Source organism: Coenobita brevimanus, chromosome 76, assembly GCF_032717465.1.
Source record: "Coenobita brevimanus isolate Jiangsu-jjx chromosome 76, ASM3271746v2, whole genome shotgun sequence".
NCBI lineage: Eukaryota > Metazoa > Arthropoda > Malacostraca > Decapoda > Coenobitidae > Coenobita > Coenobita brevimanus.
The window spans coordinates 30,514,466-30,525,971 of record NC_137029.1 but is presented as its reverse complement, the minus strand read 5'-3'; the positions used below and the strand labels follow the sequence as shown (position 1 = coordinate 30,525,971).

General features: G+C 44.5%; 1 protein-coding gene across 1 annotated transcript in view; it reads right to left on the bottom strand.

Moving 5' to 3' along the window:
* Positions 1-660: 660 nt before the first annotated feature.
* The window catches only part of LOC145408211 (uncharacterized), a 40,470-nt gene continuing 29,624 nt past the window's right edge, over positions 661-11,506 (bottom strand). The window contains exons 2-14 of the mRNA XM_080278968.1: positions 9,344-10,026; positions 8,680-8,967; positions 7,485-7,652; positions 6,971-7,123; positions 6,057-6,254; positions 5,572-5,748; positions 4,652-4,852; positions 4,346-4,487; positions 3,691-3,772; positions 2,833-2,993; positions 2,154-2,335; positions 1,477-1,578; positions 661-1,152 (exon numbers count right to left, since the gene is read on the bottom strand). Coding sequence (XP_080135094.1) covers positions 661-1,152; positions 1,477-1,578; positions 2,154-2,335; positions 2,833-2,993; positions 3,691-3,772; positions 4,346-4,487; positions 4,652-4,852; positions 5,572-5,748; positions 6,057-6,254; positions 6,971-7,123; positions 7,485-7,652; positions 8,680-8,967; positions 9,344-10,026 — 3,029 coding nt within the window. The remainder of the gene's footprint in view (positions 1,153-1,476; positions 1,579-2,153; positions 2,336-2,832; positions 2,994-3,690; positions 3,773-4,345; positions 4,488-4,651; positions 4,853-5,571; positions 5,749-6,056; positions 6,255-6,970; positions 7,124-7,484; positions 7,653-8,679; positions 8,968-9,343; positions 10,027-11,506) is intronic.

Genomic DNA, 11,506 nt, shown 5'->3' with positions numbered 1-11,506 from the left:
CAAGTTGGGGAAACGTGGCACCATTGTACACAGGTGCGGGCCACACTACAGACGCAAACGGGCGCGAGTCCGACTATAGTAAAGCATTTGTAGTGACACTCAATAGGGTAAAAAAAAAAAAAAAAAAAAAAAAAGGAAAAGAAAAAAATCTGCAACTGGAACATACCTATTTCCGAAATCTTACTCTCGTCATTCAGGTGAAGAATGGATTAATGTAAATAAAGTTATATACCTGATCCATGGACGTTTTCCAAATCTGAGGCTTTTTAAAAACGTGTGTATACCGAACTGCATTTGAGATACGTTTCCAAACTTGTACTCCTGCTAGACGACCTAAGAATACAGAATCATGATAAAGTTTTGATCATGGTTGGGACACGACTGTTTCTAATTTAACCACTATATGTTATTTACCCTCAGCGACATGCATATACAAGATGGTGATTTGGATATGGTACCTTCCAAAATTTTGATTTATTTTGACAACATGCAGGTACAAAGCTAATGTCAGAAGCTTTGTAACAGAGACAGCTACCTTTACTCATAATTTTGCTCATTTTTAGACGATATGCAAACAGTTATCTAAATTGTATTCCTGTTAGACTACATGCAGACACTCGGTTACTACTGCAAGAGGGAAGAATAAACATGTAGGCAGGATCAGCAAGCGGCCTCCTCCACAGACAAAGCAGAGAGGGAGGCCCTGGTGGAGGTGGTGCGGGGAGTGGAGGGGTGGGAGGAGGAAGGGGAAGGGGAAGAAGAGGCTGAGTGTGGTGGAGGCGGAGGCGGCCCTAGGTCAACATGGGGCCGTGACTGTTTGCCAAACGCGCTTGAGTTCCGTCCATCCAGAGTCACATGTGGGTTGGACTGGTGACTATAGGCCAGGCTAAGGTCCTTGTGTGCCTGCTGGAAGCGTGGGTGCGAGGCCGGGGACTGGGAGTGCGTGGGAGTGAGGCGGTTGTGTGCGAAGGAGAGCTGGTTAGAAAGGGAGAACTCGTCCGTGCTGGCCGAGTTGGAGAGCACGACGGAACCGAAGACATTTGTACCGCGGGGCCTGGCCGGGGGAGGCGACCCACACCACCCGCACACACGCGACCGTACCGCCTCCAGGATCTTAGGCTTCAAGATAAATATCAGGAAGATGATGAAGCCCTGCGGAACAAGAAAATTATTGAGGAAGCGTTACCTGATTCGCTTTTTCTAGTTTCATAACCATCATCACCTTCAGCATCAGAATAAATATCGAGATGATGATAAAACCCTGTGGATAATAAGATGACAAGTGATACAGTCTAATCTTCCTTCTCTAAATTTATCATCATCATCATCATCATCATCATCGGCTTCATAATCAGACATGAAAACATATCTAGTAATCGAATGGCAAAATGCAGTTGAGAATCGAATAATAAAACACAGCACTGAGTGAACTAACAATAAACACCAATAATCTTAAAGAAGGAGGGTGTGACTTGCCTGGAAACAGTTGAAGACGTCGGAAATATACCAGACGGTGCTTGGACCCAACTGGAAGGATATGATCTCTGCCAACCAGCTTATGCCCATCACCAGGAACAGCTGTAGAGAAAGGGACGCGTGAAATACGTCATTTATATGCTCTTCGCTAAGTTTCAGCTCTACTACATTGATTCACAGGCAGTTATTCTCTTGATACATTATAGCAACGAGATCTTTTTTGTCTGCATAACGCTTAAACTAATTATTTATGCCCAACAACAAGAACAGCTGTACAGAAGTGGATGAGCTAAATGTATTCTTAATATTCTCATCACTAAGTCCAACACTGCTACCGTACATTAATTCCCCAGCACTGATTCTTTGGACACTGTAACAATCAGCATTAAATCAGCAAAACATCTTTGGCAATGTTCAGCTCGTATGCCATTTCCTAAAGTAATTTAAGAAATATAATTGAATTTGAAATGATGTTTATGTGAAAAGAAACAAAGGCTTCATGATCGCAGATTTGGCTTCCCCCAGAGCAAGCTGTCCAAAGGCAAAAGAAAGCTACAACAGAGCCATGCGATTCCAAATAATTGAATGTGATGTGTTAAAAAAAAATGAAAGCCACAGACAGATAATTATACGGGACTAAATAATGAATCGTTTTTATAATCAGTTCTTTCTCCCACCTTGAAGCAGAGTTTCAGCCGTTGTCTGCCCTGTCGCTGCACCGTGCCCTTGTGACTCTGCTGTACCGTCACCAGCAGGGAGCGTACCGTCAGCAGGAAGAACACCAGGTCGGCCACCAGCAGGACTGCCACGGGGCCGAAGAAATACGCCCACTTGGCCCCGTTGTTGTGGCTTACTGAGTCTGGGGGAGGTGGGTGGGGTGAGAGTGAAGTGGTTGGGGTGAGGTGGGGTTGTGGTGCATTACAGACTGATACACAACACCAAACTACCACACCCCACTGCCACACATCATCTACACCTCACACTACCATACCACACATACACAAACGCACACCTCATACTGCCACACCACACACACCCCCCACAGCTTTACCTCGCAGTATGTCTCACTTCACACAGCCTATACTACTTCACATTTCCTTTGTTCATAGTACTGTGCTGCACCATACATACTACCATACCAGACTACCACTCCTCACACTGCTACACTATAATACGTACACCTCATACACTACCCCTCCACCATACAGTACATGAATAAATACACCATATCTACCCATCCAAAATCATAACAAATTTTCAGAGTACGGTTAAAACTCATGCAAAATCGTCTCACACTTTTCGTCAACAATTTTTCAGTATGAGGGTAGAAGTCCTTGAAGTGCCACTCATACTCACAGGAGAAGAAGCAGGAGTATGTGCCGAATTTGGGTTTAATGTAACAGTTGCTGATGCTCGGTGTGAACTCCATGATAAGGGAGACTCCGGCGAAGATAAGGGGGCAGACCCACGCATATACCTGATACCAGACCCACCGACGCCCACTGCTACGCTCCTGCCTAAAAAAAAAAAAATAATTAATTAATAAAATAGAGAAAGAGAGAGAGAGAGAGAGAGAGAGAGAGAGAGAGAGAGAGAGAGAGAGAGAGTGAAAACCGGATTATAACTCAGATTTCAACAATAAGAATGATGATGGTGGTGATGACGGTATTATCATCACCACTACCATCAACATCACCGCCATCCTTATCACCATCATCATCATCATCATCATCATCATCATCATCCCAGTCCTAATTCCCTGCTATGAGTTGGGTGAAGTAGGACTCAGAAGAAAGAAATGTCAAAAAAAGGAGAAAAATTACTAAACAATGTGCCAAACGAAATAAAAAGGTAAATTTGAATATAACAACACAACTTGGAACATCACAACATAAAGAAGAAAAGTGGCATGAACTTTGACGTGCTATAGTAAAAAAAAATGACGAGCAATGTAGTAGAAAAAAGGGTTTAAGAAAAGGCTTGCTTAAATCTACTCAAGAAACAATAGGCGACTTTATTCAGCTAAGGGTAATTCCAGAAATCAAGGGGTTACTGTTTTTGTTTTGTTTTTTTATGCAAGGAAGAAGGAACCAAAGGCCAGGAGCCCGCAAGATTGTTCCCTCCAAGAAAAAACAAAAAAAAAGGTAGGAGAGAGCCAAATTCAAGACCCGTTAATTGATGTAAATAAAAATGGATAAATAGAGACTGTTTTACCTTGCACACTTCCACCATAGCTCAAAGCATAGCACATTGAGCCAAAAGAACGTTGCCATGAAGAACGTGTACATGCACACTCCTGAAAACAAATAATAATAATAATAATAAATAATAATAATAATAATAATAATAATAATAATAATCTAGCCAGAAGCCTTAATCCTGTCAGGGGTGGTCACAAACAAATCGCCTCCATGTCGCCCTGTCTCCTACAATAATAATAATAATAAACAATAATAATAATAATAATAATAATAATAATAAAAACCTTAGCAAAGAAACCAGGGATAAAAAAAAATATTTAAAAAGTAACATTAATTTTTGGATCGTAGTCCAGTACACAGTATCTATCTATCTATCTATCTATCTATCTATCCATATCTATCTATCTATCTATCTATATTTTTTTTTAAGATCACCATACCCTACACCCATGGATTTCTTCCCAGGGAGTCTTTTAATGACAAAATCTTCATTCCTCCTCAGAAGACGACATGAGAAGATTAAAAAACTTGGACCTGAGAGGTTTTTTAAAAGACTGATCAATCACAGAACAAGTTACAGTCAAAACGTAAACAATTTCCAAAGATAAACAGACACATAATTTTTGCTTTTGCGCGTGTATTTAATTTTTTCTTCCTGTTCCACTCACCTATGGCAATGCAGGCGGAGGGACTGGCGAGGTTGATGGGGTCTGAGAAGAGCTTGATGATGATGAGGAAGAGATAGGCGAAGAAGAGACTGAAGAGGAAGCACAGTAGGATCCTTCCCAGCACTGAATGGGCCAGTTTTACCTGCAAGGAGGAAGGTGGGGTGTTATGTGGTTCTCTCTCTCTCTCTCTCTCTCTCTCTCTCTCTCTCTCTCTCTCTCTCTCTCTCTCTCTCTCTCTCTCACTAACAAAATAGAATGTAAACCAAGCACATAAGCAAAATTAGCCAAATCCTCCTCCTCACTCACATTCTTATTCAGTCCCCTCTTGTTTTGGTCAGGAACGGTGAGGTAGACGACGAAGGAGACGAGGATGAAGAAGTCTGAGATGGCGAGAAAGGCGGAGTAAAGATAGTTCACCCCCTGCTTCTCCACCCCTCCTAGATGCTCCCAGTGCTCCTTAAAACAGAATCCCGCTCCCTGCTTCACCTCCCCCGACGGGTAGTACACCTGGAGCACATTGAGGACGGCTAGAGTACAGGGATCACAGTACATGTTGATTTATAGTACACTATGGGTTATAATGGAAGTTTTCAGACACACAAACAAAGTAAAGAAAATTGTGGTATATCATTTTAGGGGAAACTTAGATATACTGCATGACGTTACAGTGCAGAAAGTTACTCTGTCCTGTTAATACATCAAGAAATAGTCGTCATCATCATCATCATCATCATCCAAACTCACATCCCGCTTCTATAACTGGGATGGGTAGAATTCATGAAAAAGGCAAGAGAACATCGTGGATTAAACTATCATAAATGTGAAATTAATACCATCAGTTAAATAAAGTCATCTGGTGCCAGGCAAAATTAAATAAAGGCACCTGGCATTAGGTAGAATTAGATAGAATTTTGTTTATAAAGTAAAATATAAAGTGGCATTTGTGAGTGAAACATAATAAAGTAAGACGTCATCTGAAGGAAGGAGTTAAGAGATGTTGGTGTTGCTTTGTTGTTGCTGCTGCCCCGTGCTAATCAGAACGTGAACACAGTAGACTGAAGGATGAAAATGCCCTCCTGCTGTCCACAACCTCCTTTCGGGGGATAAAGAAGAAGTTGATGGACCTCTTCATAGCAGGGCAGTGAAGCCAGCCCCCCCTTCGGTGCCACCACATGAAGGTATCCCTCTCTAACATCAAGGGTTAAGAGTGAGTGTATATTACGTGCCTGATCAACGCAGTAGTGTCCCCGTGGTATGGAGAACTCCCGCTGCGGTTGGCATTCATCCGTGTTGTTGGTGAGGTAGCGTAGGGCACCTCTCTCCATCAGCTCCACCCCCTCGTGTCCGTACGTCAGCTGCACCTCACACTCCGGAAACCCAAATTGGTAGTCCGCGTCCAGCAGCTGTGGCGGGAGAGGAGAAACAGTGCACAGTATTCGAAATGGTGATAGAAAATAATGAGAAGGGGTAGTGATAATGTTAAAGTATAAAGAAGGGAAAAGAAGTAGTGATGATAATGATACAGAGCAGTAAAAATGTTAAAGGAAAAAGAAAGTCAATGTGGAAGTACAATGAGAGAGCCAAAGATGAAAAAAAAGAGTCGCAAAGACGACAAAAGGAGAAATGTAAAAAGGTGGCCAAAGATTAAAAATGAGAGTACAACTGTAAAAAATAATAGCTAAATAAATAAATAAATAATGGCCAGACTTACAGTGGAAAAGGACCCGTTTTCGAGGCGGAGGACTGGTGTGAAGAAGTAATCCTCCGCGGGCACACACCTACTGGAGGCGGCGTCCAGTACCTCTCCCAGTGGACAGCATTTTGACACGCAGGAGTCCTCATCTTGGCACCCGGGGGTCTGGAGGCGCTGCAGCTGCTGTTTCTCCGCCTCGCTCACACACACGTACGCCTAAAGAAAGGGAAAGAAGGCTGAGGCTGATGGGAGACTGGGAAACAAGTTCATCGGGCATCAAAAAAGATTCATGGGGAAGGTAGGCGCTTGAGCTGATGTTTCTCCGCCACACCCCAAAAAAGAGGAAGAAGAAGAAAAAGAGAAAGGCTTAGAATGAGAAGACTGGGAAATATGGCATCGTACATTAAAAAAAAAAAATCACAGGGAGTAGAGGTTGATGAAAGAGTGGGAGTAAGCCCGAAGAAAGAAAGAAAAAAAAAAAAGAAGGGGAGGGGGCCTAAGATTGACAGGAGACAGGATGACAAAGATCTATATTCTGGTGAGTCTGTCTTGCATCTCCTCCTTACATGCATTATTTCTTTGGTGTTAAGCTTAACATCGACTAACAATAGCAAGAAGTAGTAATAAAGAGTGTCCCCGTAGTGAAGGGGTCAGTTCTCTCTCTTTTCCTACTTTCTCTTACTCTTTGAACTTTTCTATTAATCTTTTTTTTTTCCTTTTATGCTTCCTTATATATAAAGTTCGTTTTTAAATCCTTTTACGCACGTTCTCCATTTTGTGTTATAAATTCAGCCACTTCCAGCATTATACACACACCTCATATCCGCCTCCCACGGTCAGAGGCATACACACACACATACAAATATACGTCCTCTCTCTCTCTCTCTCTCTCTCTCTCTCTCTCTCTCTCTCTCTCTCCCTGCCCAACTCACCATAGGAACAAGTGTGCCGTTGGTGTGAAAGTCCTCAATGCAGTACTGGTTATCTGGAATGAGTCGGTCCAGGAGGGGTACGTAGAGGCCTCCCGTCTCCTCTTCCACGTGGAAATCCTCTACCTGCCATCCCATCTGCTCTCCCACGCACGTCTGTGGAGGGCAGGAAGGGAGAGACGTGAAAGGGTTAGGAAGGGAGGAAGGGATAGACGTGAATGGGTTAGGGGGGAAGGAAAGGAGAGACGTGAATGGGTTCGGAGGGAAGGAAGGGAAAGATGTGAATTGGCTGAAAAAGAGGGAAGGAAAGGAGAGACGTGAATGGGTTGGGAGGGAAGGAAGGAGTGACGTGAATGGGTTGAGAAGGAGAGACGGAAGGGAAAAACGTGAATTAGTTGAGAAGGGGAAAAGGATGGGAGAGACGTGAATGGGTATAAGCATCATGGAAAATAAGAGAAGAAAGATTGAAAGACGCCTACCCTGCCTTTACCACCTGTCTCGCCTGACTCACACTCACCTGGAAATTAGGGACGAGCTCGTGGGTGCGTGCGTAGGGAGGCTGTCTGATGTCAACGAGGCGGACGTGTGAGGGAGATGGCGGGGCGTGGCGGGATCTGAGGGGCACCAACCAGGGCTCTGAAGTCACGTTTTCCCTAAGGGCGCAGCTGGAGGTCGTGTCGTATACCTGACGAAGGAGAGAGAGAAATATGGCGTCGTATAGTTGGCTTTCATCTGGCGGAACTGGGTCACTTTTGGCGTGGTGGTTATAGAAGATCTTGGCAAGTGTCTATAGCTTTTGCGTGTGTGCGTGTGTGTGTGTGTGTGTGTGTGTGTGTGTGTGTGTGTGTAATAATCAGGTATCCATATAGGTTAATTGGCATGATAAACAAGAATTCATAGCAAACAAGAATCAATAACCTCTAATTTCCACGATAGAAAAATAGCCCCTAGCCCTGAAAAATTATCAGAAATCCAAAGGTCACCACCCACACTCCCCTCGAAGGCGCAGCAGGGGGGTCATGTCTTTCTGCTGCCGCGGGGGTGAAGACATGAGTTGTAGTGACAGGTCGTGGGTGTGGGGTGGGGCGGGAATTGGAAAGGCATATAGAAAAACAAGGGTTCTTTGTGGGGACCTTCACAAGCTGTCGGAACGTATTAGCTTTATTTCAGTGGAAGAATGTTTTTGTGCTTCTACTACTACTACTACCGCTACTGCTGCTGCTGCTGCTGCTGCTACTACTACTACTACTACTACTACTACTACTACTACTACTACTACTACTGCTACTACTACTTTGCGCTTGGCAGATTAATGTTCCAAAGGTAGGTTTCTTGAGAGGTGAACAACGTACCACACCTATAGTGATTTTATCTGAATTTAGTTTCTAAGGTAGCTTTGTCACAGAGAATATTTATTGATTACCCTGCACACCTCAAAACACACACACACACACACACACACACACACATTCATCACAACCTCCCCCCCCCCCGACGCACACATATCAACATCCCCTCCCCCGGGACATAAACATCAACCTGCCCCCCATACACACACCTCAACCTCCTCACATCTCAATCACCCACCACATATACACCTCAACCCCCTCACACTACACCTTTCACACACACACACACACACACACACACACACACACACACACCACAACCCCCTACTAACATCTCTCAAACTAACCTCACACGCGCCTCACCTCATTATGCATGCAGCACTTCCTCACGGGGACTTTGGAGGGGTCAAACGTCTCCACCTCTGTCTCCATGATACACACCATCGCGCCCTGGATGTGTGGCGACCCCCTCACCGACGCGTTCCTCACGAAGTTATCCAGGCAGTAGTGAGGCGGGTCGTAGTAGTGCTCGTATTCAGGCACCCACAGCTGGCCCGTATCTAAAACTCTGAAGTCGAATTCTGGTTTCTTCTCTGGCACCACGTCTAACAGATATTTTTGGCACCCTAGCATGTCCGACCAGATAACCACCTGTGATTTTGATAAGAGGAAGGGTTAGATCAGTAACTAAAGGGGTTCATTAAGGCCAAAGACAATTACACATACACATAAAATCCAAATACGTCTCATCTGACTCCCTCGCACGATTAAACTCCATATTTGTGCTATAGTAATCCACAGTAGAGATAGGTACGACGAACAGGCAGAGAAGGAGACAGAACGAGAGGGAAACAGACACACAGACTAAAACACAGACACACAAAAAGACGAAATCTGTACCACAAATCTCACTCAGTCTATCGTAAAGTTAAATTCCATGCAGATACAAAGAATCATCGACAGAGGAGAAAAGACAATTACGAAAACGCACGAAACCTACACCACAAACCCACACCACAACACCCACCTGATCTCTGGTAAGGTTAGACTCCATATACACGCCGTAGTAGTCGACAGTAAAGATGGGGACGCTGAAGGTGAGGTCCCTGCTCATCTGGCACTTTCCCGTGGCGTGGTCAAACACTTGCTCTTCCGGACAGCACTTGTGGATCACCATACTGACGGATCCTGGCCTGTGTCGCGTCTCCTTGGTTTCTAGTTGGTGGTTGCTGTGGTCGAGGGTGAATTCTTGGTCGTGGTAGTGGTTAAAGTCATGGTCTGAGGCCTGGTCGTGGTCGAATGGGTCTTGGTGCTCGTGGAATGAGTCTATGACGTGGGTGAAGGGGTCTTGGTCACTGTGGCTGGGCTGGTCTTCGCTGTAAGTGATTGAGTCTTCGTTGTGGTGAGCTGGATCTTGTCTGTGGTTAATCGTGTCTTCATTATGGCTGAGCTGGGGTTCAATGTGGCTGACTGGGGGCTCAATGTGGCTGATTTGAGGTTCGTTATGGCTGATCTGGGGTTCGTTATGTCTGATTTGGTCTTCGTTTTGGCTGATTTGATCCTCCTTATGGCTCTCCGGGTCATGGTTTTCGATGGGTGAGTCCTGATCGTGGCTGACTGAATCAAGGTTGTCAGTACCCGGCCCTGGGTGTGTGTTGTTTAGTGATGGTTCTCTCTCTGCATGTGGCACTGGGTGGAGTACTTTTCCTTCTGTAAGCGAAGAGAAAATTATCATTATTATTATTATTATTATTATTATTATTCCTAGTAGTAGTAGTAGTAGTATCATTATTACTACTACTACTACTGTAATCATCATCATCATTTTCCCGGAAGGTTCAAGAAGCAAGGAAAGACAAAACACGATACAAGGAGAACTAATCGACAGCATAAGACGCTGTTGATTCCTGACTCTGATTTTTAATGCCTCTTGTGTTTGTTCTGTCACTGAATTACACCTCTTCACTTCTGTTTATAAAGCAAGGATCTCTCTCTCTCTCTCTCTCTCTCTCTCTCTCTCTCTCTCTCTCTCTCTCTCTCTCTCTCTCTCTCTCTCTCTCTTATTTTATTCCTTCTACCTGAGAATTATAATATTGCAGGAGTAATCTTTCGCGATGAAGAGTTGGAAATTTTGTGTATTCTTATCAGGAAGTGCCAAGAATTATCGACGATGATCATTCCAGTGGAGGTGACCGCTAATCTCCAAGTCAGGTACAGGGAAAGGAAGGTAGGAAAGGTAAAAAGTGGCCCCTGTGTGTGTGTGTGTGTGTGTGTGTGTGTGTGTGTGTGTGTGTGTGTGAGGGTCGGTAGGTCGTGACGGCGCCCGCTACCTGACTTCATCGCCCATACTGAATCTGCTCCCACGACTCTCCCCACTCCCACTACTCTCCCCACTCCCTAACTTCCGTCCTCCAACCTTATCCCGTATCCCAAGCTGCACCCTTCCCTATCCCATACTCTTATCCCGCCTGCATACTACCTGGTCCCCTATCCCAAGCACCCTTCCTTATCCCATACCCTCACCCCCACCTGCACACCACCTCATCCCCTATCCCAAGCTGCACCCTTCCTTATCCCATACCCTTATCCTCATCTACACACCACCTCGTCCCCTATCCCACAATGCACATCCTCTATCCCACACCCTCACCCCACCTGCACATCAAGGTCCTTTATGCAACACCATGGCGGTTCCGTGAAGAGAGAGAGAGGGATGCGTGTTCTACTTGAAAATAAGTAACATATTAAAACAACCTGTACTTATAATTACTTAAGAATAAAAATTGCACAATGATTTTCCCATACCTACATCACAAAACACATATACACACCTGAATTTTAAATAAGATTCGCGTGAAAGTACACTAATCAGCGGGAAAAAATTCAGTCATTACCGTTGCCATGACGATCCTGATTCTGATGTTTACATAAAGTGAGGAGATCAAAAAGTAAGGCTCTTTGATCATCGGGACGTGAATCAGAGGACAAAATTGAAATCCCATCTTCTTCATACCGTTTTGTAGGAGCTACGGTACTGCCTGCACAACATCTAGTGGGAGACGGATGGCCAGATCCCTAGACTAGTGCTGGGAAGGTACGTGAGTGGGAAATAGTGTCCAGGTACTGTCTGTTTTATTTCTCTCTTATGACACACAAGGAAATCAGGAGTGCCAGTCTGTCTCTTCCACTT